The sequence below is a fragment of the Electrophorus electricus genome, chromosome 8, assembly GCF_013358815.1.
Source record: "Electrophorus electricus isolate fEleEle1 chromosome 8, fEleEle1.pri, whole genome shotgun sequence".
Lineage (NCBI taxonomy): Eukaryota > Metazoa > Chordata > Actinopteri > Gymnotiformes > Gymnotidae > Electrophorus > Electrophorus electricus.
In genome coordinates, this window is record NC_049542.1 from 11,503,123 (window position 1) to 11,525,433 (window position 22,311).

General features: G+C 40.9%; 4 protein-coding genes and 1 non-coding gene across 6 annotated transcripts; 3 read left to right on the forward strand and 2 right to left on the reverse strand.

Moving 5' to 3' along the window:
• The first annotated feature begins 1,331 nt into the window (after positions 1 to 1,331).
• hax1 (HCLS1 associated protein X-1) lies at positions 1,332 to 6,380 on the forward strand. Of its 2 annotated transcripts, none has more exons than XM_027002258.2 (7): positions 1,332 to 1,477; positions 2,730 to 2,830; positions 3,449 to 3,654; positions 3,745 to 3,805; positions 4,223 to 4,341; positions 5,422 to 5,533; positions 5,748 to 6,380. In XM_027002258.2, the coding sequence occupies exons 1-7, from the start codon at positions 1,407 to 1,409 to the stop codon at positions 5,822 to 5,824; spliced, it is 747 nt and encodes a 248-aa protein (XP_026858059.1). In that variant the 5' UTR covers positions 1,332 to 1,406; the 3' UTR covers positions 5,825 to 6,380. The 2 variants fall into 2 exon arrangements, with proteins under 2 accessions (XP_026858059.1, XP_026858058.1); XM_027002257.2 differs by having other exon boundaries at positions 1,333 to 1,477; positions 2,634 to 2,830.
• A 402-nt stretch (positions 6,381 to 6,782) lies between these two features.
• On the forward strand, positions 6,783 to 8,886 carry LOC113572593 (aquaporin-10-like). Its single transcript, XM_027002296.2, has 6 exons — positions 6,783 to 6,800; positions 7,063 to 7,189; positions 7,286 to 7,423; positions 7,584 to 7,702; positions 8,096 to 8,313; positions 8,508 to 8,886. The coding sequence occupies exons 1-6, from the start codon at positions 6,798 to 6,800 to the stop codon at positions 8,704 to 8,706; spliced, it is 804 nt and encodes a 267-aa protein (XP_026858097.2). The 5' UTR covers positions 6,783 to 6,797; the 3' UTR covers positions 8,707 to 8,886.
• Positions 8,887 to 9,483: 597 nt separating this feature from the next.
• On the forward strand, positions 9,484 to 11,127 carry aqp10b (aquaporin 10b; the record flags this gene model as incomplete). The annotated part of the gene is made up of 5 exons (XM_035529171.1): positions 9,484 to 9,527; positions 9,854 to 9,942; positions 10,178 to 10,260; positions 10,517 to 10,734; positions 10,914 to 11,127. Coding segments are annotated over 5 exons (648 nt in total), but the record flags the coding sequence as incomplete, so codon positions are not given.
• Positions 11,128 to 12,167: 1,040 nt separating this feature from the next.
• Positions 12,168 to 22,108, reverse strand: znf687b (zinc finger protein 687b). The gene is made up of 10 exons (XM_035528974.1): positions 21,919 to 22,108; positions 18,279 to 20,604; positions 17,825 to 18,126; positions 17,437 to 17,621; positions 16,978 to 17,154; positions 16,499 to 16,661; positions 15,302 to 15,631; positions 14,966 to 15,078; positions 14,565 to 14,667; positions 12,168 to 14,456 (listed from the first exon to the last, which is right to left on the reverse strand). The coding sequence occupies exons 2-10, from the start codon at positions 20,581 to 20,583 to the stop codon at positions 13,875 to 13,877; spliced, it is 4,260 nt and encodes a 1,419-aa protein (XP_035384867.1). The 5' UTR covers positions 20,584 to 20,604; positions 21,919 to 22,108; the 3' UTR covers positions 12,168 to 13,874.
• Positions 15,695 to 15,850, reverse strand: LOC113572632. The gene has a single exon (XR_003410144.2). It is a non-coding gene; the product is annotated as a small nucleolar RNA SNORA13 (small nucleolar RNA).
• Positions 22,109 to 22,311: the final 203 nt, after the last annotated feature.

Here is a 22,311-nt window from a genome sequence, read left to right on the forward strand (position 1 = left end):
AGTTTGTTTGTGTTTGTTTGTTTTTTGTTTTTTCCCTCCACCTTCTCATCCCTCCCCCCCTTTTATCTCAGGTGCCACCATTTCTTTGGACATATTAGGCATATACATTGTAATTTTCTGCTCCTGCTCCTTACGTAGTCATCACCTTTCCCCAAATATTATTTTATTAATATTATGGTTAGTAGGAAAGTAATGATGGACAGAATTGTAATATGGGTTTCCTGTTTTTTTTTTTGTTTGTTTTTTCAGTGACTTTTCTTTTTGTACTGTGTTTTAAAGAAAAAAATTAAGTGTATAAACTTGTCTTGTACATGTACATACATGCGCGTGCACACAAATATATATATATGCACACACAAAGTACTGTAGTTTGTTTGTTCAATGCTGCCCCCATCCTTACACAGACTTAATGTTTCTTGTGGTTTTTTTTTTTTTTTTTTTTTTTTTTTTTTTTTTTTTTTTTTTGTAAAAAAATATATATATATATATATATAAATATTAAGTAAATAAACAGGAAAAAGACATTCTCCTCATTTTGGATGTGAATGTCTTTTTTAAGAAAATGAACTTTTGGATGTCACTTTTTTGTTTTTTGTTTTGTTTTGTCTTCCTTGAGTGAGAGGTTTAATTGTAAACTTTTGAAAAGTTATGGGTGTGGATTAATCTCAGCAAATGAACATTGACAGTGTCCTTCAAATTACATGCTTATATTGCTTATGTAAAAATGTATGAAGGACATTTGGAAGGGTGCTAACTTTGTCACTAATTTTGCTGCGTCTGAACCATGCCCTGCAAATACAGTCAAGTAATCCATCTTGTGCTGAGGTACTTGCTAAAGATCTGGTCAGTTGCAATTTTTATCATCAGACCTGGATAGACAAAATATCTTGCATTTATTTTTGAACATGTGCTCATTCCTGTTGTATTGTAAACATGGAGGTTAAAGTAGCAGGTTAATTTGTACACCCTTCAAGTCTACTCAGTTCCCTACAATCTTCCATAGACCTCAATTCAAATATAAGATTATTAGTATGCTGTGACCATTCTATTCCTTCCAATGATATATTCTTTTCAAACGTTTTAACTGAAAATCAAAAAATTGATTACCAATATTTTGAGGCTATGTTGGTGACGTAGCATAAAATTGAATGTCAGTATATTTAGAGGAGGTTTAACGTAACTATTTACACTATTTACTTTGTTTAAAAGCACAGAAAATTATTTGGACAAGTCTGAGGACTCGGGTTGAGTTAGTGTGTGAACATGCTTATGTAGTTTTTGAAAAACGTCGAGGGGGGGGAGGTGGGGCTTGTTTCGTTTATGACTAACCACGTGATACGAGTTTTTACATTCTGCTCTTGTTATGGATGGTCACGGGCAAGCTTTCATAGTAATTTAACCTTTAAATGAGCGTATTTGATTTCTTCCGTGGATTTTTGGGGGTGCCCAGAGGTCACTATCGTGGATATGGCCGACGGTAAGTAGTCTTTACTCCTACGTGAACAGTACAAATATATTTAGACGTCATAAGTTAGCAGGTTTAGTTATGAAGCCCAGTGCTTGTTTGTTTGCTAACGCTAGCGTTAGGTACTTCGTGAACGCCGTTACTTGCTAAAGCAGCAAACGAGTTTTTTCCTACTTGCCATCTAGCGAGATGTATATTAAAAAGCATAATTAAACTCACAGATCAAGAGCTTATTTTGGCCAGAATCAAATTATTACACAAGTACCGCTGGCTGACCGAATAGTTAGCTAGCTACCCTAACGTTACTGAATTTTGCCGGCCTGTTAATTAGATAACGCTATGTGTGATAGCTAGGTGGATTCTAGTAGTTATAGCTATTAACGAACAGGTTACCTTAGCTACTTTGCTGGCCAGATATTTATACTGTCGCGATAGCTAAACTAGGTTAACTATCGTTAGTTTCCTGTGTTGGGAATCGATGGCTAGCTAGCTAGAGCGAGGTAAGTTTTCAGCTAGTTAGTTAACAGCTAGCATTCTATCGAAAAATAACAGTTGCCTTCCAGTAGTGACACGCTTGTTGGCTATCTAGGGACATATGATGTGTTCGAGTATTGTGAGAAACTTGGAAGTTGCACTCGATTAGCCGATTAAGTATTTATAAGTAGGGGAAATCCAGTATTCTTCCTAAATGATACAGGAGTTTGATAATTCACTGGTAAATTCGCGGTTTTATCTTAATGTAGCCCCGCAAATATTTGAGAAACCGTGCTTAAGTAAAACTGAATTTGACTATTCTGTAGTGTAGCTATGATCACTTCAACAAAAAAAGTATGCATGTCGTGAAATATGAAATAAAAGCTGTCCTAGCGTAAACATTTAACCCTAGCTAGCTACGCTAACCTACCTGACGAGACTATAGTTTCAGCTCTTGTTGTTCCAGTGTAATTGAAAGGAGCAGATACAAATCTGTTTGTGTTTAATATCTTACTGCCTCCACACTGTTTGCACGTACTGGGCGCATATTCCGCACCCGAACAGAGTGAAGAATTTACTGGTTAGCATAGCTAGCTGACCATCTGGTACAGAACCTTCCAATAAGCACGCGGCCGCAGCATTATTTTTATAACATAATTGTAATTGTACAATTTAAGACTTCTCCTTGTGCCAGGGAACCCTTCTTTGATGGTATGACACATGGTGACGATGAGGACGAGGATGAAGCATTTCAATACGAAGACCATTTTGACGATACGTTCACTTTCAGTGTCGGACCTAACGAAGTGTTCGTCCAAGAACCGCGTGTGTTTGGTCAAATGTTGAGAGAGATGGAAGAGCTCTTCGCTGGTCTAGATGTCTTTGGTCAAGGTGTGTTCTGTTGTTTAACTTTAAATGTCAATCACGTGAGGTTTTGGTGAACGTTCCCTGTCTCTTTCATGCAACTAATTATTTTCTGTTTCTTTGGCCAATGTTCTGACGGTTTTTAAAAAGTACACAGTAAGAATAAGTAATACAGTAATTAACTGTACATTTCTAAAAGCTGCATGTAAAAAAATAAAACACCAGAAACCTGAGGTAAAGATATGTGCATGCACAGTAATCTTTGGTAGAATAATTCAACAGAACAAACTGATTTCCCCAGTATGTTTTAAATGTAATGTCATTGATGCATTCATTGTTTACAATACATTTTGGTCCAACTTTAGGACTAGCCTTGGTTTGGGAAACTGGCCTCATTTCTGTAAAAATGTATAAATGTACAGCTATCTATTGTGAGAATTGTCTTCAATTAGTAGCTGCTCAAATCAGTCAGGTCTTGAATTAATAACTGCATTATATTTGTAACTGTCAAAACAAGCATATCCTTACTGTAATTCACAAATCTTTACAAAAACTGTTCTTAACTAAAATTGTATTTGACTGTTCTGTAGTATAGCTATGATCATTTTAACAAAGCTTAATTGAAATAGCAGTTTTCTCTTAAAGGTTTCCCCAGTATTGAGATTCAACCTCAGGAAAGGCCAGAGAGAAGAGGAGGAGGAAGTGGAAATTCTCTCAGAGACTTCATGTTGAAAACTCCAGATGATTCTCTCCACAGTACCCCTTCCTTAAAGCCAAAACATGGAGAGCCTTCATCTGTTGTTCCAAACATACCTAGGAGCCCTTTCCATCACTGGTCTCCTTTTTCTATGGTAAGTGACATCTCCTGAGGCGTGTTCATTTGCTGATATTTAAATGAGTTATTTATGAAAATTAGTTTAGTGAGTCTGGTATTTTTTCAGTTTAAGGACAGTTGGAATGATGAACCAACACAGAGGGATGTAGAAAAGAAAGAGGATGGAGGTATTATTTTTCTTCTTTGTAGTCTAGACTTGGGTTTAGTCTGAGCTCAGAATTTAGCAACTGTCATGGACACACCCTAATCTTTTTTTTTTTTTTTTAAATAAATTAGTGTTAATCTGTGAAAATATACATTTCTACAAGAATGTACAAAGAACAAAACTAGTACTGTATGCCTAATTTCTTTCATCTATTACTTCTTTTATTAATTAGTCTAAGGGGCAGACTGTGCATGGCACTTTTCTCAACTTCCTTTAAAGTCATATAAAGTCTGCTTCTTGAAAGAACTGCTTTTCAGCACATTTAAACACCTTAAACAGAACTATCTGAATCTGGTTATTAACAGTAAGCAAACTGTGTACATGCAAATGTAGTAACTGTTTCATTTGGCTGACAAGATCTTGTTGACCTTGCCTCCAGATCTGGATTCACAGGTGTCCTCTGCTGGGCTGGATGAGATCTTAACTCCAGCTCCCCAGCCAAGAACAAGATCATTCTTTCAGTCTGTTACAGTTACTAAAGTGGTAAAGCCAGATGGGGTGAGTAATCCTGTAACTTTTTTCACATCTTAAAATTGAACCTCCTCCCAGTAACAGAATGTATGTAAATTGCCAAGTTTGGTCACTTAAGAGAATGAGCTGTTTTCCTTGTATTTTGAGACTTTAACCTTAATTTCTGTTTTTTTTTTTTGTATTTAATTTACTGATCCAGATTTTAAAGCACATAATTCATCACCTTATGAGTTTGTTTAAAGCTGCAGTATGTGACATTAGTGAGTCTGCAGAGGAATCTCACCCTTTTAAAGCCTACAGTGTTAATTAAAAATTATGAACTGCCAGGTGGGATTTGGTGGTTGTTTTTCCAGATTTCTTTACATGTTGCTACAGATTTACATTATGATCTTGGCCACCCCAAAAAGGAGTTTTGGCTTTAGACCCAAGTACTCAGCATGGCTCACAGTGCTTGTACAAATGACTTAAGAAGTGAATTGAACCACCTATTGTTAAATATGGAAGATATCTCTCTTTATTCTCTGTAGCAGCCCCCAAGGTCAATTAAAAAAAAAAAAAAACCGAACAAAATATTAGAACTGATGGGAGCTGCTAAGCAAAATGGGAGAGTAATAGCATAAATTATGAACCAATGGTTTACTTTTTTAGTGTTGTCAAATCAGTTATGCACAGGGCTTTTATTCTCATTGAAAGGATATTTTGTTTAATACTATGTTTAATACTGCCAACATTAGTGTACATTTGAAGTTTTAAGTTATGTTTCAGGTTTTAAACTGAGGAGGCTACTGATAAAAGATAAGCTGATGCCTTGGAACCTATTTTGATTTCAGTTCTCAATAAGTCTAGTAATGGTGCTAACTAATATTTCACTTCAGTAGAGTTGTCCAGTTGGTCTGGTATCAGAATTTCACTACCATGTGTAACAGTGAATTTGGCCAGAATCCCTTAAAACTAATCTGAATGTTAGTCTTTCTTTCATTAATACCAAATAAGTGATTATTGGAATGACCTTTTTGGAGAGGCATTACAAAAATTGTATGAGGGAGGCTACTAAGGACACACCGGTGATAAATTCTATTTTTTTCTTTACATGATTTGTGTGTGCAGACTGTAGAAGAGAGACGAACTGTCAGGGATAGCCAGGGGAAAGAGGAGACTACAGTGACACGCTCAGGAGGCCCAGAGGGTCCACAGGATCAGCCTGATCCGCTCATAGCAGGTCAGTTGTGTGTCACACTCTGAACTGGCCGTTTCTCTTCACTCTACAGTTGCTCTAACAGTACTGAATAGAGTGCTGGTTGAAAGGTCATACAGTGTTCACAGAAGACTTTCAGGTGGTTTGGTTTATTGGTCTTATTTTAAATAGCCATCTGAGACTGCAGGAATGTCTTGCAATATTAAAAGCAGTTTTGACATTTCTTCTGTCTTCTCAGGTGGTCCTCAGCTATCCCCTGACATGCAGGATAAATTCTCAGTGTTCACCAAGTTCTTTGGAGGGTTCAGAGGCTAAAAGGAGATAATGCTGCAGATGGGTGTTCTGAAGCCAAGATAAAAACATGACCATGGACACTTAAAACTTTTAGTGTATTGGAGCTTTTGACATGACATTTTCTCAATCCTTGTTTCTACCAAGTTGCGTTATCTATACTGATTAAAAGTGAATGCTTGAACATTATCTGATTTTTTTTTTCTCAATATGGGTATTTGTATTCATCTCACTATGATTAGAGCTATTTTGATTTTTTTTTAAATAATTTATAAATTAAGAGCCATTAAGAGTTCAGTGCATGCTGCTTCATATAAGAACAAATATAAAAGCTATAATATGCAAATGACACAACCACTACAGATGCATACAGATTCTCTTGATTTTTTGTGTAAGCCACATGCTGTCTTTTAAAATCATAGGTCTGTGATTACGTAGAGAAGGCAGCACCATATACTGAACAGTCACACGATGTTCATGATACAAAGGAAGATGCATAACAACAAATTAAGCACACTGTTTTCCAAATGCCTTGACCAAGTAACAATAAATATGACTTGGGCTCATTGCCCCCACCCTACATGACCTTCCTGTATTTATTGTTATGGCTTTAATGTAACATTCATGGATAATTTGTCTTCTCAGCACACATTGCATTCCGTTTCCATGCAACTTTGTTCTACATTGGTTAATCTGAACACAAGTGCTACGTAATGGTTTAAAACTAGGAACACGATGCTCCCTACACTCTAGTGCTCCAACTAGCCATGATAATCTTCAGGACACTTGAGTAGTTGAGGGAGTGAAGACTGCTTCTGGGATTTTGTTTTGACCACAGTGAAGCAGGGAATCGCACAACACAAGAGCCTGAGTGTGTGGGAAGCATCAGTGCCCAATGGAAGTCCGTAGGTTTTTGGTGTGGTTGAGGCAGCAGGGGAAAGTGCGCAATGCTCTGCTCCGAGAGTGCCTGGGTGAGGTGCTGGGCACATTCATCTTCATGGTGAGGTAGAAAAATAACACTGCTTTTATTTGTTGTTGTCATAGTATGTAATATAGGTATTTGCTTGCACAGCTGGCAAAGGACCTTCATCTGAAATGCCTTGTTTCTTTGGAAGCTTTAAATACTACATTTCTATTTTTACTACCTTTACATGATTTTTCCATTGAAAATCTTCCTTTTCTAAAATTAAGCTTTATGCAGTTTATATGGAACATTGCTTTCTGCTTCAACTTCATGTTTTTCATACTTCATCTTCCCACAGATGTTTGGCTGTGCAGCTCTTGCACAGGTGAAGACCAGTCGAGGCAGCAAGGGACAATACTTGTCAGCCAACATGGCTTTCTCTGTGGGTGTTATGTGTGCCATGTACTGCTGTAGGGGAATCTCAGGTAGCATGTTTGTTTGGAAAGAGCACTGTTCATTTTGCATAAAACTACTACATTAGTAGCATTTCTCCCATTTGTGCTGTCTGCTTCCCCACTCAGGAGCTCATATGAACCCTGCAGTATCTCTAAGCTGTTGTGTGCTGGGCCGCCTGGCTTGGTCGAAGCTACTACCCTATTGTTTGGCTCAAGTGATTGGGGCTTTCCTGGCTGCGGGGCTGGTCTTCTTGATGTATCATGGTTTGTGGTCCTCATTCCAAATTTATAAACTTCAGCACAAAAAAATTTTAACTCCTCTAGAAACAAAGCTATTTTTGACTGAAATCAATTAGTAGCAAAGGAATTAACACATGGATGCATCCATTTCCTGGTATCCTTGTATGCTATAACTCTTCAATAGATGCTATAATGAGCTACAGTGGTGGCGTTCTGACTGTGTATGGTCCCAATGAAACTGCCTCCATCTTTGCAACGTACCCCGTTGAATTCCTGTCTTTGGGAAGCAGCTTTCTTGACCAGGTAATATGTGTCATGTGTTCTGTCCACATGAAATCAGTTAAATGGAAAATTGCTAAGCATTAGCTCATATTTTAAGCACTGATATTTCAAAAGGCATAAAATGGCCATAACTCCCCAAAATGGACCTAATAAAAAATATTTACCCAGTTCAGTCACACTGTGGGAGTTCACTGGCTTATCTCTCCTCTAAGACTGGTCTACATATGAATATGAAAGAATATTACTGTTGTCTTTATTACCAAATAGTGACTTTTTGTAAACCATTCTTTAAAGTCCAGTTAATTTAATTTCCCAGTCTCACTGAGGAATGTAGTAGAAAAAGAGCAGAGAATATATCTTATCTGTAAGCACTGTTTTTTCTAGTAGTTTCGTGGCTAACCTAATTTCTTGTAGGTGGTTGGAACAGGAATGGTATTGCTGTGCTTCCTCCCATTGGATGACCAGCAAAACAGCCCCGCACCTCCTGATCTGGTCCCACCACTTGCTGCAACTGTGCTTTTGGGCGTCTCTATGTCAATGTCGTATAACTGCGGTGGTGGGATTAACCCTGCTAGAGACTTTGGCCCCCGCCTATTCACTTTCATGGCTGGATGGGGCTCTGACGTATTCACGTAAGTAAGGTGACATGAAACTGATGGTGCCAAAGCGGGAGAAATGTTTCTATTAATGAGTTATGCTACAACTTCTCATGAATTTGATAATTTGACATTTTCTCTTATGGGGTAGCACTAATGATTGTTATATAGTGGTGTTTCTTATAAGGTTTTTCTTTTCATTTCCTTTTCTCATCTGAATCATTTCCTAGGTGCTATAACTACTGGTTCTGGGTGCCTATTGCTGCACCAATGCTGGGGGCAGTCATAGGTTCCTACATTTACCTCATCTTCATCCAGTGGCACTTACCAGATCCTGACACAGACACCTGTGCCAATGCTTTAAATATTTTACCCAAGTTGGAAGAAGTGGAAACGATCACCCAAAATGGAACTGAACACAAGTTTTAGAGAAGGCTGTGGTGGTTGGAAAAGAATGCAGGACTTTGTTTTGTACTGGTGAATGCCTTGATTCATTATCAAATAATCTATTTTGGTCACAGTCCAGTTTTGAACTGTGTCACAGTAAAGGTTCTCTGATGTGTTTTTAATATTGCAATGCATGTTAGTCTTGATGCGTATCAAAAATAATCCCAATATATCTATATCATTATAATGAAGCCCTAATGTTTAGATCTATTAAAAGTTTTACTATACCTCATGATGGAAAATGTGTGTTATCCTTAGATGTATGTTGAAAGTGTTACATTTCTTCTGACTTTCCACATCTGTCAGTAAGATTTGTTTGAACCAGATACAATTAGTGAACATCCAGTGACTATAGTAATGCTCCACATTAGAGATGCACTTCAACCTATTACATTATTAGCCCTTTGCCAATACAGTTATTGTATCACCATAGAAAGGCTGATATCAGTAATGGCAACACTGATATTTTTTGTTCAAATTCACTCTTCTGCATCTTTGAAAAGAAACCATATAGAAAGTAGCATGAAACACTGGTCAGGGTAGGTGTTCCTAAACACACCAAACTACTGGCTTTTGAATCTTCAAACCTTCATGTGAAGTTAAGCATAATGAATTGGAGAATCAATCCATTTTAAAGCTTATGAATTTGATAACTGTACATGTGTTCTCACTGTAGTTGTTTGGATGTGGCTCAGTTGCTCAAGTGACAACTTCTGAAAATACCAAAGGGGAATACCTGTCAGTTAATCTTGGGTTTGCATTGTGCACTACATTTGGCATCTATATATCAAAAGGAGTATCAGGTAAGCTCATATGTCGAGTGTGACTTAGATTTATTCCTTGGGGGGCTGGGGGGGTGCTAAATCTAATCTAGTTTGTGTTAAGTACAGCTGCTAAGCAGGGAAAACCTTTCACCTTGTCCTCCCTGCAGTACTAACTTAACCTAGTACTGACATTGTGATGAATTATCCCAGTACAGAACATTAAATTATGTGTTTTTCTTTCCTTCAGTGTGATTAATGAGCACATCCTGTTGTCCTCTTTGTACAGTTGTTTTTTTCTGCTGTCCTCTGGTTGTAGGAGCTCACCTGAACCCTGCTGTGTCCCTGAGTCTGTGTTTCCTGGGCAGGTTTCCATGGACTCGACTCCCGTTCTATGTAATATCACAGGTTTTTGGAGCCTTTCTGGGTGCAGCCACAGTTGCTCTTCAGTATTATGGTGAGTAAAAAGGGCTAAGCCTAATATAGATCACAGGCATTATTTTTCAAATAGACTAATGGTTAAGCTTGCAACCACAGTAGTACTGTAACACTTCTGCTAGTCTAAAGTGCTTCTCTCTCTCTCTCTCTCTCTCTCTCTCTCTCTCTGTCTGTCTGTCTGTCTGTCTGTCTGTCTGTCTGTCTGTCTGTCTGTCTGTCTGTCTGTCTGTCCGTCCGTCTGCCTCTCTGTTTAGATGCCATATTCCATTACATGGCAGGTATATTCTCCACTTACCCTGCAGAGTACCTGAGTGTATGGGGAGGAGTTGTAGACCAGGTAAATCTAATTGCACATTTTGCTCAAAATTAAATGTCAAAGAACACTATAGCATATTTAATTTATCAGCAATTCTACAGGTTGCACAACTATTCTTAAGTGTGTGTAGGCTTTTAAAATTTTTTTTATTTATTTATTTATTTTATTTTTTTTAATGGCTGGCTATATGAGCCTGCAACTTGGAATGCTATATGTGAAATTGTTTAGTTTCAGGTTCCTTCTATACCAAATAGTTCACACTGAGTTTGATCCTCAGGTGATAGGCACAGCAGCCTTGCTGGTCTGCGTTCTAGCGCTGAGTGATTGCCGCAACAATCCAGCCCCCCCTGGTCTGGAACCCATCCTGGTGGGTGCAGTTGTCATGGTAATTGGTATCTCAATGGGCTCAAACAGTGGCTATGCCATCAATCCAGCCCGGGACATCAGGCCTAGAGTCTTCACCTTCATTGCTGGCTGGAGTGATGAGGTTTTCAGGTCAGCCTAATGTTCACACCTGCACACAAATTTCTCACCAGTTTGAAGAAACATTTCGTTATCACCACAGGATTAGCCTAATAGGTTAAATCTGCATAAAGAACATACTGCTAATGCACACTGCTGAGCAAATGCCAAATAATGCCCACTGTTGATCAGCAGTTTTCTCTCTGGGACAGGACTGGAGATGGATGGTGGTGGTGGGTGCCCCTGGGGGCCCCTTGTGTAGGTGGCCTTGTTGGATCATTGATTTATGAGCTGCTGATTGGAGTGCACCATCCTGAGCCAGACCTCAACAAGACAGTGGTCACATTGCAGGAACTGGAAGGAGTGCAGCAAAACTCTGATGAACCAAAAGAGTTTAGCATAGTGTGTCAGGAGATGGCCATGTGAGGTAGTATGCCAGGGAGTTGGGGAAGACCAAGTTCCTTAACACTGGAATAAACTACATTAAAATCTCTTGTATGGTTAAAATAGGAAATATGTTTACTTGTTTATTTGATTTCTCAGTAAAAAAAAAAAGGAACTGAAACATTAACCAGTGCCTGGTTTTAACTTGGTTAAAATGTTAGTAATAGTCATATACACAGTCATATCAGATTATTATGACCACCCTTGGTTTGGAATGAAATTGGCCTGGGATATCAGATGCCACATGACAGGGTTTGCTGCACATATAAATAAGCGATCACACCAGTCAGTTATGGCAGAGTGCAAAACGATTGTCATGGGCAAAGGATGTGATTTGACAGATGTCATATAGGGTACCGGGCGAAGGGTGGTAGCATTTCAGAAACGACTAACTTTGTGGGATGTTCAAGAGCCGGCATAGTGAAAGTATACTGAGAATGGATGACTTTGCACATTGAGGGCCTCCCAACAGCATAACGGGTCCCCCATGTGCATCAGTACATGTTGACATTCTTCCCTGATGGTAATGGTACCATACTAGTGACTAGTGATCCCTCTAGCCTGCTAACATGCTCAATCTCAATCCAGTGGAGCAAATCTGGGAACACTTGAATCACCAGGGTCACCATGGTGACCCACTACCACACAATCTGAGGGATCTTGGTGCTCTGTTGCAGTTGGAATATGCACGTGTGACTCTTCTGTCACCTAATACAGTCCATGCCATGATGATTCACTAGTGTTATCCAAGTCAAGGGAGTTATTCTCATTTTTAGGTTAGTGGTCATAATACATAATATTCTGATATGACTGTGTACTACAGTACAGTGTGTAGTCACCTCACCATGACCTAAGACCTTTTATATACTTAGATTCAGTGATCAACCAGTCCAAAGGCATTCACTGTCTCTCCACATTTATATGCAAATTTGTTTAAATGGATTGTCATATATAGTTTTCTTGCCTTATCTATAGACTTTGTTATATTTATGTAGTGCTTAGGGAACTTGGAAAGCAACTGCTCTGTAACAATTTTCCATTTTATTCAGAAACAAAGTAGAATTGACACAAAGTGTACGGCAGTGAAACAGGCAGAACCAAGTTCACCACAGAATATGATAGATGTCTGAATTTCTCCTTATGCAAACAACATACAACAGGTGACTTAGGTTAGACACTCATACATCCATACAGAGATGACTCACATGACCACAATATTATTAATAATGCATTTTTAAGAAATGAGGCTTTTAACGAGCACAGACACTTTGGATAGGAAAGTCTACTATCAAATGAAAAAAGAAACAATATTGTATGTAATAAAATGCATCAGCAATTCATCACACCCACTTTCTTCTTTTTAATTAGAATAAATTCATAAAAAATACACCCAGGCTCCTTTTCCCAAAAACGATACTTTCACGGTGAATATCTGAAATCAGCTATGGGGAGGGGAGAAAAAAGGAATACAAATACAAAAGTCTAAACTTGTTCACATTTTCTAAACAAAACAACCAGAGCAAGCCTTTAATGTACTGCATTTATACGTCTTAATTACAGCTCTGTGGTGAAATCTTGTTACATGTGATTTATATGACTGACATGTTTGCAAGGTTGACCTTTTGACATCTGCAGCTGATGGACCTGACCTTATATCCCTTGTCACCTTTTTTCCCCTTGACATATCCACAGCAGTCCTATCAAATCTGATCAGACATCAACACATCCATGTCACTTCTACTTCTGCGTTTCATCCTGCAGTCATCTAATGACTCACAATAAGTGCGAATGATTCATATAAATAAATATCAATAATACAATGTTGATACAATATAGTTATTAATAAAAGTCAGTGTTTTTGTACAAAACAGGAAAACCCTTCACTAGCACCCTTAGTTTGCTTTAATGCTCTGTTGTGAATTTTAGCTCAAATTTTGGATCAGGTAGGGCAGAACTCAACTGAAATGCCATAGCTCTAAATAATAATCATGGAATGGTTTCAATTTGACCTTTGTGAATTTAGACTCCAGTCCAGATGCCCAGCTAGTATAAACACTAGGCACCACAATGAAATATTAAAGTAAATTATGTAAGAAAGATCTGAATGGTGAGTAAAGTAAAAATGCGAATGTTGGTGCAAGACAGAAAAACAAAGGTTGGCCAAAACATTTTTGTACTGAAAATTGAGAACAAATTCTAGACTAGGGTGGTTTGATTATCTAGCAGGTAAAAAATAAAAGAACTGTTTGAAATTTTTTCAGTCTTTAAATACACTACTCTTAGTTGCTTATTCAAACCAATCTGACCATACATAACAGTTCAAATGTATTTGACAATGTTTTAAAGCAAACTGCTAATATATCTGACTTTTTTATTAGTATGTTTATCATGTACTGACAACAGTGCAATACAAAACTGGTGGGTAAATGAGAATTATTCATTACTGTGTGAGGGCCACACTCTTGAGTCTTTGTAGAACAGTGAAGTACAAAGCAGGTGCATGAAGGTAGACAAAAAGAAGCTGGATGTACTGGAGACGAAAACCATTCTAACACCAACCCCCTTTCCCTCTCCCCGAATCAGTGTATAACTTCAATGCCACCAAGTGTCCAGCAAGTTGCACGCGGTATAAAGCTGTTAATCTTGCAGTGACTTTTCCTCTTTGTTGTATGTATGACCGCCCCGCCCCGCCCGCCACTTTCTGATTCCCCCTACCCCTTCCTCTCTCCTTACACAGGCTTGTCTGTCTTGTGTGCAGTAATGAAGGCCATGCCGTGCGTACGGAAGTGGGTGTTGAGGTCCGAGGCCTTATCGAAACGGCGGCCGCACACCCTGCAGCTCATGCCTGCTTCGCCCTCCTCTCCGGCCCTTGGCGATGAGGGTGAGGCGGTGTGCGGCGATGCACCCGGCGATGGTGCCACTGCCCCGCGGCCATCCTGCTCGTGCCGCAAGCGGTGCGTGATGAAACGATGGCGACTGAGTGAGCCAGCCGAGGTGAAGCATGCTCCACACTGCAGGCACTGCTGTGAGGCTGATTCGCCATCACAGTGGCTGGGTATGTGCCGCTGGAACTCCTCCCAGTCCTGCGTGGTGAAACCACACGGCGTGCAGCGGAATGTGCCGTCCTCCATCTCTTCCTCTGCTGTCCGGGCCTCAGATGATCGAGTCTTCTTTGCTGGGCTCTCCTCACTGCCCGTGTCTGTTACATCGGCTGCCCCTCCCATGGACGAAGCTCCAGCCTCGTAGTCAGCCTCAGAGGAACTCCCTGCCCCATCACCTGGAGCCAAGCGTTTCCTTGTGTTTGGAGCATTCTGAAAAAGGACATTAAATATAATAAGTATATAACTATACAATGGAGTATCATCACTGCAATCGTGCATTTTGTAATTACAGTAAGAAACAGGAGATCTGCTGTTTACCTGTCTGTCTATGGGCTGTCTAGCTCGGATGCCATGTCTGACTCGGATATGCTTCTCCAGAATCAGGCGACTACTGAATGTTCGCTTGCCCTCTGAACAGTATCTGAAATTGAACAAAAACAAAAGGTTTAGATTCTTTTTAGACAAATAATAACCCCCCTTAAACTGATTGTTGCTATAAAACTTAAATAACTTACTAGATCTAAGATAATCGGATTGTCTCTAGGTTATACTCACTGTAAACTCAATTCAATTATTTAAATTAGACTGGATTTGGGGCCTATTTGAGTATTTGATAAACAAAATTTGGTCCATATGATAAATAGAAAGGTTGCATATGGTCCATATTCCCAATATAAATGCATAATCATATGAAGATGCTCAGGCTTTGGTTAACTCACTGGCAGTGGAAGACTCTCTTGACACCCTCGTGAATGACACGAACATGGCGACGCAGGCTGTTTGCTGAGCTAAAAGAACGCTCGCACATCCGGCATGGGAATTTCTTCATTGACTACAAGAACCAGAGAATCATACATCACTTTATGTTGTTCATATGCATCTTTTAAGCAGAAATCTGCATGGTTTAGCATGGTTTTATCCCTGCTTATGGCACTGCTCTCAATATCTAAAAGTGAATGTCTGGTACCTCATGTATTTCTTTCTGACTGCCTGATTTTCCCTTTTTCTTTTGTCAAAAACCCCTCCCAAAAATGCTCTGTGGTATATTTATGTACCGTGCCATGTTCCTTCTTCATGTGGTCGATGTAATCTTCCTTCTCAGAGTAACGTGTCTTGCACTCCCTGCACCTCCACTCCATGCTCCCACTCTCTGGAGAACTGGGTTCTTCCTCCTCATTGTCCTCCTCTTCCTCCTCTTCATTCTCTGGCTCCTCCCCTTCTTCCCTTTTCTCTTCTTCCTCCTCCTGTTCCTGCGAGCACTCCTCAAAGCTAGGTGTTACTCCTGACTGTTTGGTTCTTGAGGTGGAGTTAGCACTGGCGACTGAGACAGGGGGTGTGGCAGTGGGTGGAGCCTCTGTTTTGCCTGACAGACCTCTATGGGCAGTCTGAATGAGAGAAGAACAGGAAAACCAATCAGAGATGTGAGGCAGTTTGCCCCTGTAAGATGAAAATGTAGCCTGAAATTAACCATATGCATGGTAGAGCTTTACACAAGGTAACACTGATGGTACCTATTCAAGGCCAAACCAAGACTTTAATGTATGCCTTTGCTGACACCACATTCTTTTGAGGAAAAAGCAAAGAATGGGCAACACAAAAAGGCAAGATAAAAATATAGGTTGAATTACACCTTTTGGCACTTTAAAGATGCATTCCAGAATCAAACATGCTTTTACAGCACATATGTCAGCGGTACATAAGCTAAAGAGACCATCGGTTCCATCCACACTGGATTCACATCCCTTCACTAAGCAGTACAGCCGCTATTATCAGGTCTTTTATGGTAGCACCCTTGATAGCTGCCTTCATTTGAGAAACATTGATTAATAGTTGAACTAGTTCCTGGGCTTCCTAATTTTGATTGTTGTTGCATTATTGTCAATACAGTTAACAAGAGATATACAGAGTGGGACAAGTGCTGTGTTTTACAGGACATGTTCATGGATCTCACAGAGCCTGCGAAGACTGATTCACTGGTTAAAATGGAAGAGCATCGTTTCAGTGAGATGGGTTTGAGGTGCACAAGTAAAAGACTTTCAGCATGAATGCGCCTTCAATGTTTGATTATAAAACATATTCCTTCATTAAAAAGAGTAAGATGGAAAATTAAACAAACTCAACAGCAAAAGGGCAAGCCACTTCCCCATATCCATTGACACTTTGAATGTAATCAACATTTCTGGAGTTAATCTTTAACATGCAAAGGTGTAATAACATATTTAACAATGCACTGCTGGATTGCTGAAACTAACCTTGATGTGCTCCATCATGGAACCCTTCTGAGCATATAACTTGGTGCAGTCTGGACACTTGAACACATGCACTTTCTGCTTTGCCAAGTGAGTGTCAAAATGCATATACAGCAAAGGTTTCTGGGTAAAGACCGTGTCACACATCACACACTTGTAGATCATCCTACAGGAGAAAAGATAAAATGATATCAGTCAAAATTAGGAGGTCTTTTCATTAACTGTTGAAAGATTACCACTATTTCTTTATGCCTGGACTGTTGTGTGCAAGCATAAGGACAGGAAGTATTCTTTTTGGCTAATCACAAGAGGAGGTCTGTACAAAAAAAACAAAAAACCCCACAGAGTCCTGATCTACTAGTTTAAGCTGCAGCATAGTCAGAAAAGCTATTTGTACCACTTTTTCCCTGTGCCCAGATGTATTTGTCTGTGCATGTTGTGTATGAAGGTAGTTCAGTGCAGCTCAAGTTCTTAAAACATACTTGGCCTGTGCGGCAGTGAGGGTGGGATGCTGGGTGCTGATGTGAGCCTGGGCACTTGGAGCCGATTTGAAGGCCATTGGGCAGTTGGGGCACTTGTGGAACACCTCGCAGTGAGCCGTTTGTATGTGAGACTTGATGGAATTCAAACCACCGAACACCACCTGACAGCTGGAGCATCTGAGAAACAGATCATTCAAAGTACTGTTAATACGGGGCATGTGCACAAGAGTGCACATGAAGCTTTTTTTCAAGCCACTTTGGTCTTATGATCACTATGAATAATAGAACAAGTAACCAAACAAACAAAATAAACATAACTGAATTGTATCATGTCACAGTGCTGAGATAAGTAATAAATAATCATTTGCCATGCTGGCAGCTGGCACAGACTAAATCTTCAGAATAAGTCATTTCCTTCATGCATTCCTGTTTTATACATTCTGAGGACAACATTAAGACCTGTAGCCAATGCGCCTGGCGAAGTGTAGACAGGCCTCCTCTAGGTGGGTCTGAAAGCTAGCCTGGCGGGCAATGCCACCACACTCAGGACACACATGGGGAGCTCGGTGCTTGTGGATCCGCTGATGGGCCGACACACTGCATCCGTTAGGCAGCATCATCGGGGGAGAGCAAAGCATACATGTCTAAGAGAACAAAGGAAAGGCAGGAAAGGTCAGATGTTCATCTCCATGGAAATATTCCTGCAAATTCCCTTCCCTACACTGTGTAACTGAAATTATCCAATTCTACTGGCATATACTGCAATTTACTGGCATATTTTTTAAATTTCTTTTTTATCAATTAGATATTAGACCAAAGATTACTTACTGAGAAGTGTTTTACTTACTGAATTCGGGGTAGCTCTGATTTGCTGGAAGTGGGCCACGAGCTCAGCCTTGCCTGTAAACTGAGTCTGGCATTCAGGACATTTGAAATTGTAGTACTGCAGGACTTCACCCTTCTTACATGGGAGGGGCATTAGGGCATGGGGACTCTGTGGCCCACGGCGAGCTGGACTTGGTTGGGCAGCAGCTGTGCCCTGAGAGGGCGAGTCCTTATGTGGACTGGATGTGGAAGAGATAGATGGGGCTCCTGATTGAGTAGAGGTGGTTGAGAGTGCCGGAGAAGATAGTGAAGGGGAGAGCATACCTAGAAGTATGACAGGATGAAAGAATTAGCAATCTGGAAATGTTAAACTCATGTCATGTTCTAAACACAACATTATAGTGACTGGCTTGTGCTCAATTAGTATGTAATAGGTGTTGCATTTTAAAACAAAACACTCAGCAGTAGTTTCATACCAATGGGAGTGGTGTCCTGCTGGCCAATCATCTGTTCCACAGTGACTGGTCTCATGACCAAATGGGAACACTGCATAACCAGCCCTCTCTCCTTATGCTCCCGAGCATGCAACAGCAGACTGCATTTATTAAAAAAGGCCAGGCGCTTTGCACAGTGGTTACAAGTTACTTCAATTCTTAAGGAGCGCCTATCGTAGTGACGTGCCAGACTACGCTCCAGAGCAAAGGCATCGCCACACTCCAGGCAGCGATAGCCTGCAGCTGGCATGGGGAGACCCCACTCGGGTGGGGGCGGAGTAGAGAGATCAGGACGGTAGCTGGGCAGCAGATTCTTGCTGTTGAGAATCTTATTGAAAGCTTCCACTAGGCTTGATTGGCTACGGGAAATAACAGCTCCTGTGCTATTGACGATAGAAGCTGGCTTGCAAGGTACATGGACATTAGGAGCACCTCCGTTAGTCGCCCTCCCTGTGGCGGCACGCACACTGATGCCACTAACTGCAGGTGTGACCGGCAGGTTGGCAGCTTTTGTGATGCTGACAGCTGTAGCAGAGACCTTGGTCTTGTCAGATGAGACACCAATTTTGTTTTGGGCTTTGCTTGCTGCAGCCAGCATAGCATTGCTGGCCTCCAGAGTGGACATTGTCAGGATGGAACCTTTTACCATTCGACCAGTTGTAGGCTCTGCTTTCTGGGCTCTGTTAGTAGGGACTGTCCGACTTCCTGGCTGCACTTTCGCAGAGTCTGTGCCTTTGCCTGCAATGACTCCTTTGCCTGCTACCCGGGTAACTGTTCGGGTGATACTTCCTGTGGAGGTCTTAATGGTCTTTATACGGACTTTAAGAGGCCTGGAGGGAAGGGTACCATCAGCTGCAGTGCTTCCACTACTGCTGGGGGCACTGACATTTGAGATTGTCAGGGGCTGGGTAGAATTGCTTTCATCTTCCACCTCCATTTTTTCTTCATCTTTCTGTCTGTTATCTTCACCTGTTAAATTAGTGGTATCTCTGTTGTCTTCATTTGCTCCTTTGGCCACCTCCATCTCCTCTTCTTCCTCTTTAGGTTCTCGGAGGCCTGTAGATGGTGATGATGCAGCCCCTGCTGGGCTGAAAGATTTTTTGGAAGCTGCAGGCATAGTTACTGAAGCCTTGGGGATTTCAGGCTCTGGACTTTCTGGTGAATCACGTTCCTCAATCACATGTTCCGGGTTTCGCTCGTCCGGAGGTGGGCTTTTCCCAGTTCCTGTTTGGGCGGGTGAGGAAAGCCAGTTCTGTTGGGTGCGAGGGGATGCTGGTGAAGCCAAGGGAATGTCTCCTGGTTTGGGGTAAGCAACTGAAGACATGGGTCCAGAGTGGGGGAGTGACGGAGACTCTGAACTCTCAGGAGGAGACTTAAGTCTGCGTGAAAGCTTCGGAGAGGTAGGAGAGCCTGGACTTTCTTGAATGACCAGTGAACCCCCAGAATCAGGATCTGAATCCTCCTCATCAGATTCCATATGTCTAAATCCAGATGCACCATGGCGTGGAGTACCATTGAATGGCTCTGTCAAAGCTGTAGCCAGTGGTGATGAGGCAACAGTTCCTGAAACCCGTGACCCAACAGAAGGAGAGGACGATAAGGGTGATGAAGAAGGAACTGTAGAAGAAGTTGGAAGGTAAGGTTTGGGAGGGGAAAAAAAAGGAGATGTCAGCCCACTTGTGCCACCAGGAATAGCAGCACCTTTTGTCTTTTCCACTCCCTCCAACCCTGTTTCCTGCTGCATATGCTGCTGCTGTTGCAACAGCTGCATTTTCCTTGCCCTTCCAACAGGGTCTCCAGCTCCCTGTGCCATTAGAGGTTTCAGTTTATTGAAAATATTGCTGCTCTGTTTGGAAGTGTTAGTAGGTCCCAGCACTACACCTGTGGAATCTGCTTTTGAGGAACATAGTGCCCACTGCTCTCCATTTGGCTGGCTTCGGGACTGAGGCATATGAGCTGGCCCAGTTGAGGACACAAATCCATTATGATTGAGTGGCTCTGTCACTGGTACATCACCACCCTCAAAGGCTTCTGAGCGAACCCGGTTCTTCACAATTACACTAACAATAGATGGGTCAGTCTGTGGATCTGTGGAAGGGCTGGGGGCTCTAATGGTTGAGCTTCCTCCAACTCCACTGTCACCAGATTTTGTGAGGGAACCACTGCTTGACCCCTGGTGCCCCTCCACCTCTTCAGGTGCAGACTGAATGGCCTCTTTGGCATCGATATCAGGAATATCAAATGCTGCCAGCAAGTCATCAAAATCGGGGGTCTTCATATCCCCCATGCCGGGACAGTGGACTCAATCCTGTAACATATCCAAGAAAAATATACATCACAACATGTTACTGCTTGTTTGGGTTTAGGGTGTAAAGCAACTTTTGGCCAAGAGACATGTTAATTAATGTATTAATTATATAATTGTGTTAATTTGTATACTAGTCAAACTGAGATGTCCAAACTGAAGAGGGAGATGTTTGCTCCGAACCCAGTCATTAAATCTCCCACTTTATAGAAGAATAACTTGGATGACAGAAAGATTGTTGATTGTGTAGTTGTGTATAAAGCCATACTATCAAAACTGATTGTATCCCATTTTAGCACGTGTTTTGTTTATTCAACCCCATGGCGACCGTGTTTTAAAAATCTACCTCGTTTTACACCAATACAGCTGTCAGTGAGTACCTTTGTTAGCCCACCAACTGATCAAGGAATTAGTTTTGTCATTTAGATCTGTGGATACATATAACAAGGGATGATACTTAAATGTGGTAGCTCATAACTACCCCCGCTCTTTACAGGCGGTCAACAACTAGCATTCTACTAGCTAGCTAGCGACGACTCACGTTGCGCTTCGTCCACAAACAGCTAGTTAGCTAGGGTCTCAATGTGGCAAAACACAAAGCAGCTAACTTTAGCTAAGAAAGACAGGATTGCTGATTTTTGAGAAGGTTAGCTAACCCTAATTATTTATCTAGTTTGGAGGAAGTGAAATGGTAAATAAATGAATAATACAGAGCATTCGAGAGGTACCAGATTAGTAATGCCTATATTTTACTGTAGAGTAATTCCCACTTCCAAATGAACCAGACGATTAGCCTAGCTCGCTAGCCTAGCAAACGCATTCGATAGTTGGTCTCGCCACGGCAATGTACTGGCAGGTTGGCTGGCTAATTGTAAATAAGAATATGAATATCTCAAACCTCAGCTCCATAAGGTAAATATTAAAATTATGTGTTTAAATTATTTTTGCTAAGACTCTCTAATAGGGAATATAATTACATGACTCCGTAACAGTGCCCAACGTTTAATCGAGTAGATGAATAATTAAAGAACGCAGACGTCTGGCTGTACCCAGCTATTCGGCTAAGTTAGCTTGCTAGCTAAAGTTTATTTTAGGCTCCGTCTTCCTCCATGACGGCTGAGCTTGCTGGCCACCGTTCCCAGCCGAGCCAGCAAGGGGTCATTTAAACGAAGGCCACTGCTTGTAAATTCAACATTTACTTTTGTGTAAATGCTGCAACATCGGATCAAAATGTGCCCTATAACACCTGTTTCAGAAACTATTAATCGGGAATCGTGTGCTGTGAATATTTCTGTGTGCAAACAATTATTTGTTTACCTGGTTTTGAGATTCCCGACTATCCTCGCTCCAGTTGAAGCGCCTTAACTTCCCGTCATCAATCGTCTACGGTCAGGTCCAGACAGATGACGATTTTACGTCGCAAAATCCACCATAGCTAGCTAGAGCAGCCGTTAATACATTTTGATTGCTTACATTTGTCAAAATGTAACAACATTTTTTTCTTATAAATGCTTTACATATTTAACTGTACATTACTTAAAGACCGATGATAGATCCTCCCCACTGTTTAGTATTTAAATTTTTTTTATTCCCTTCCAGGATCTCACGCGTAGGGTCCTGGCTGATTTGGTTTTGCTTTGCTTGTACTTTTGTGTAAGGTATGCCAAGTGAGGACAGTTAATAAATGTTAGGTTATCCAAAAATGGTCTT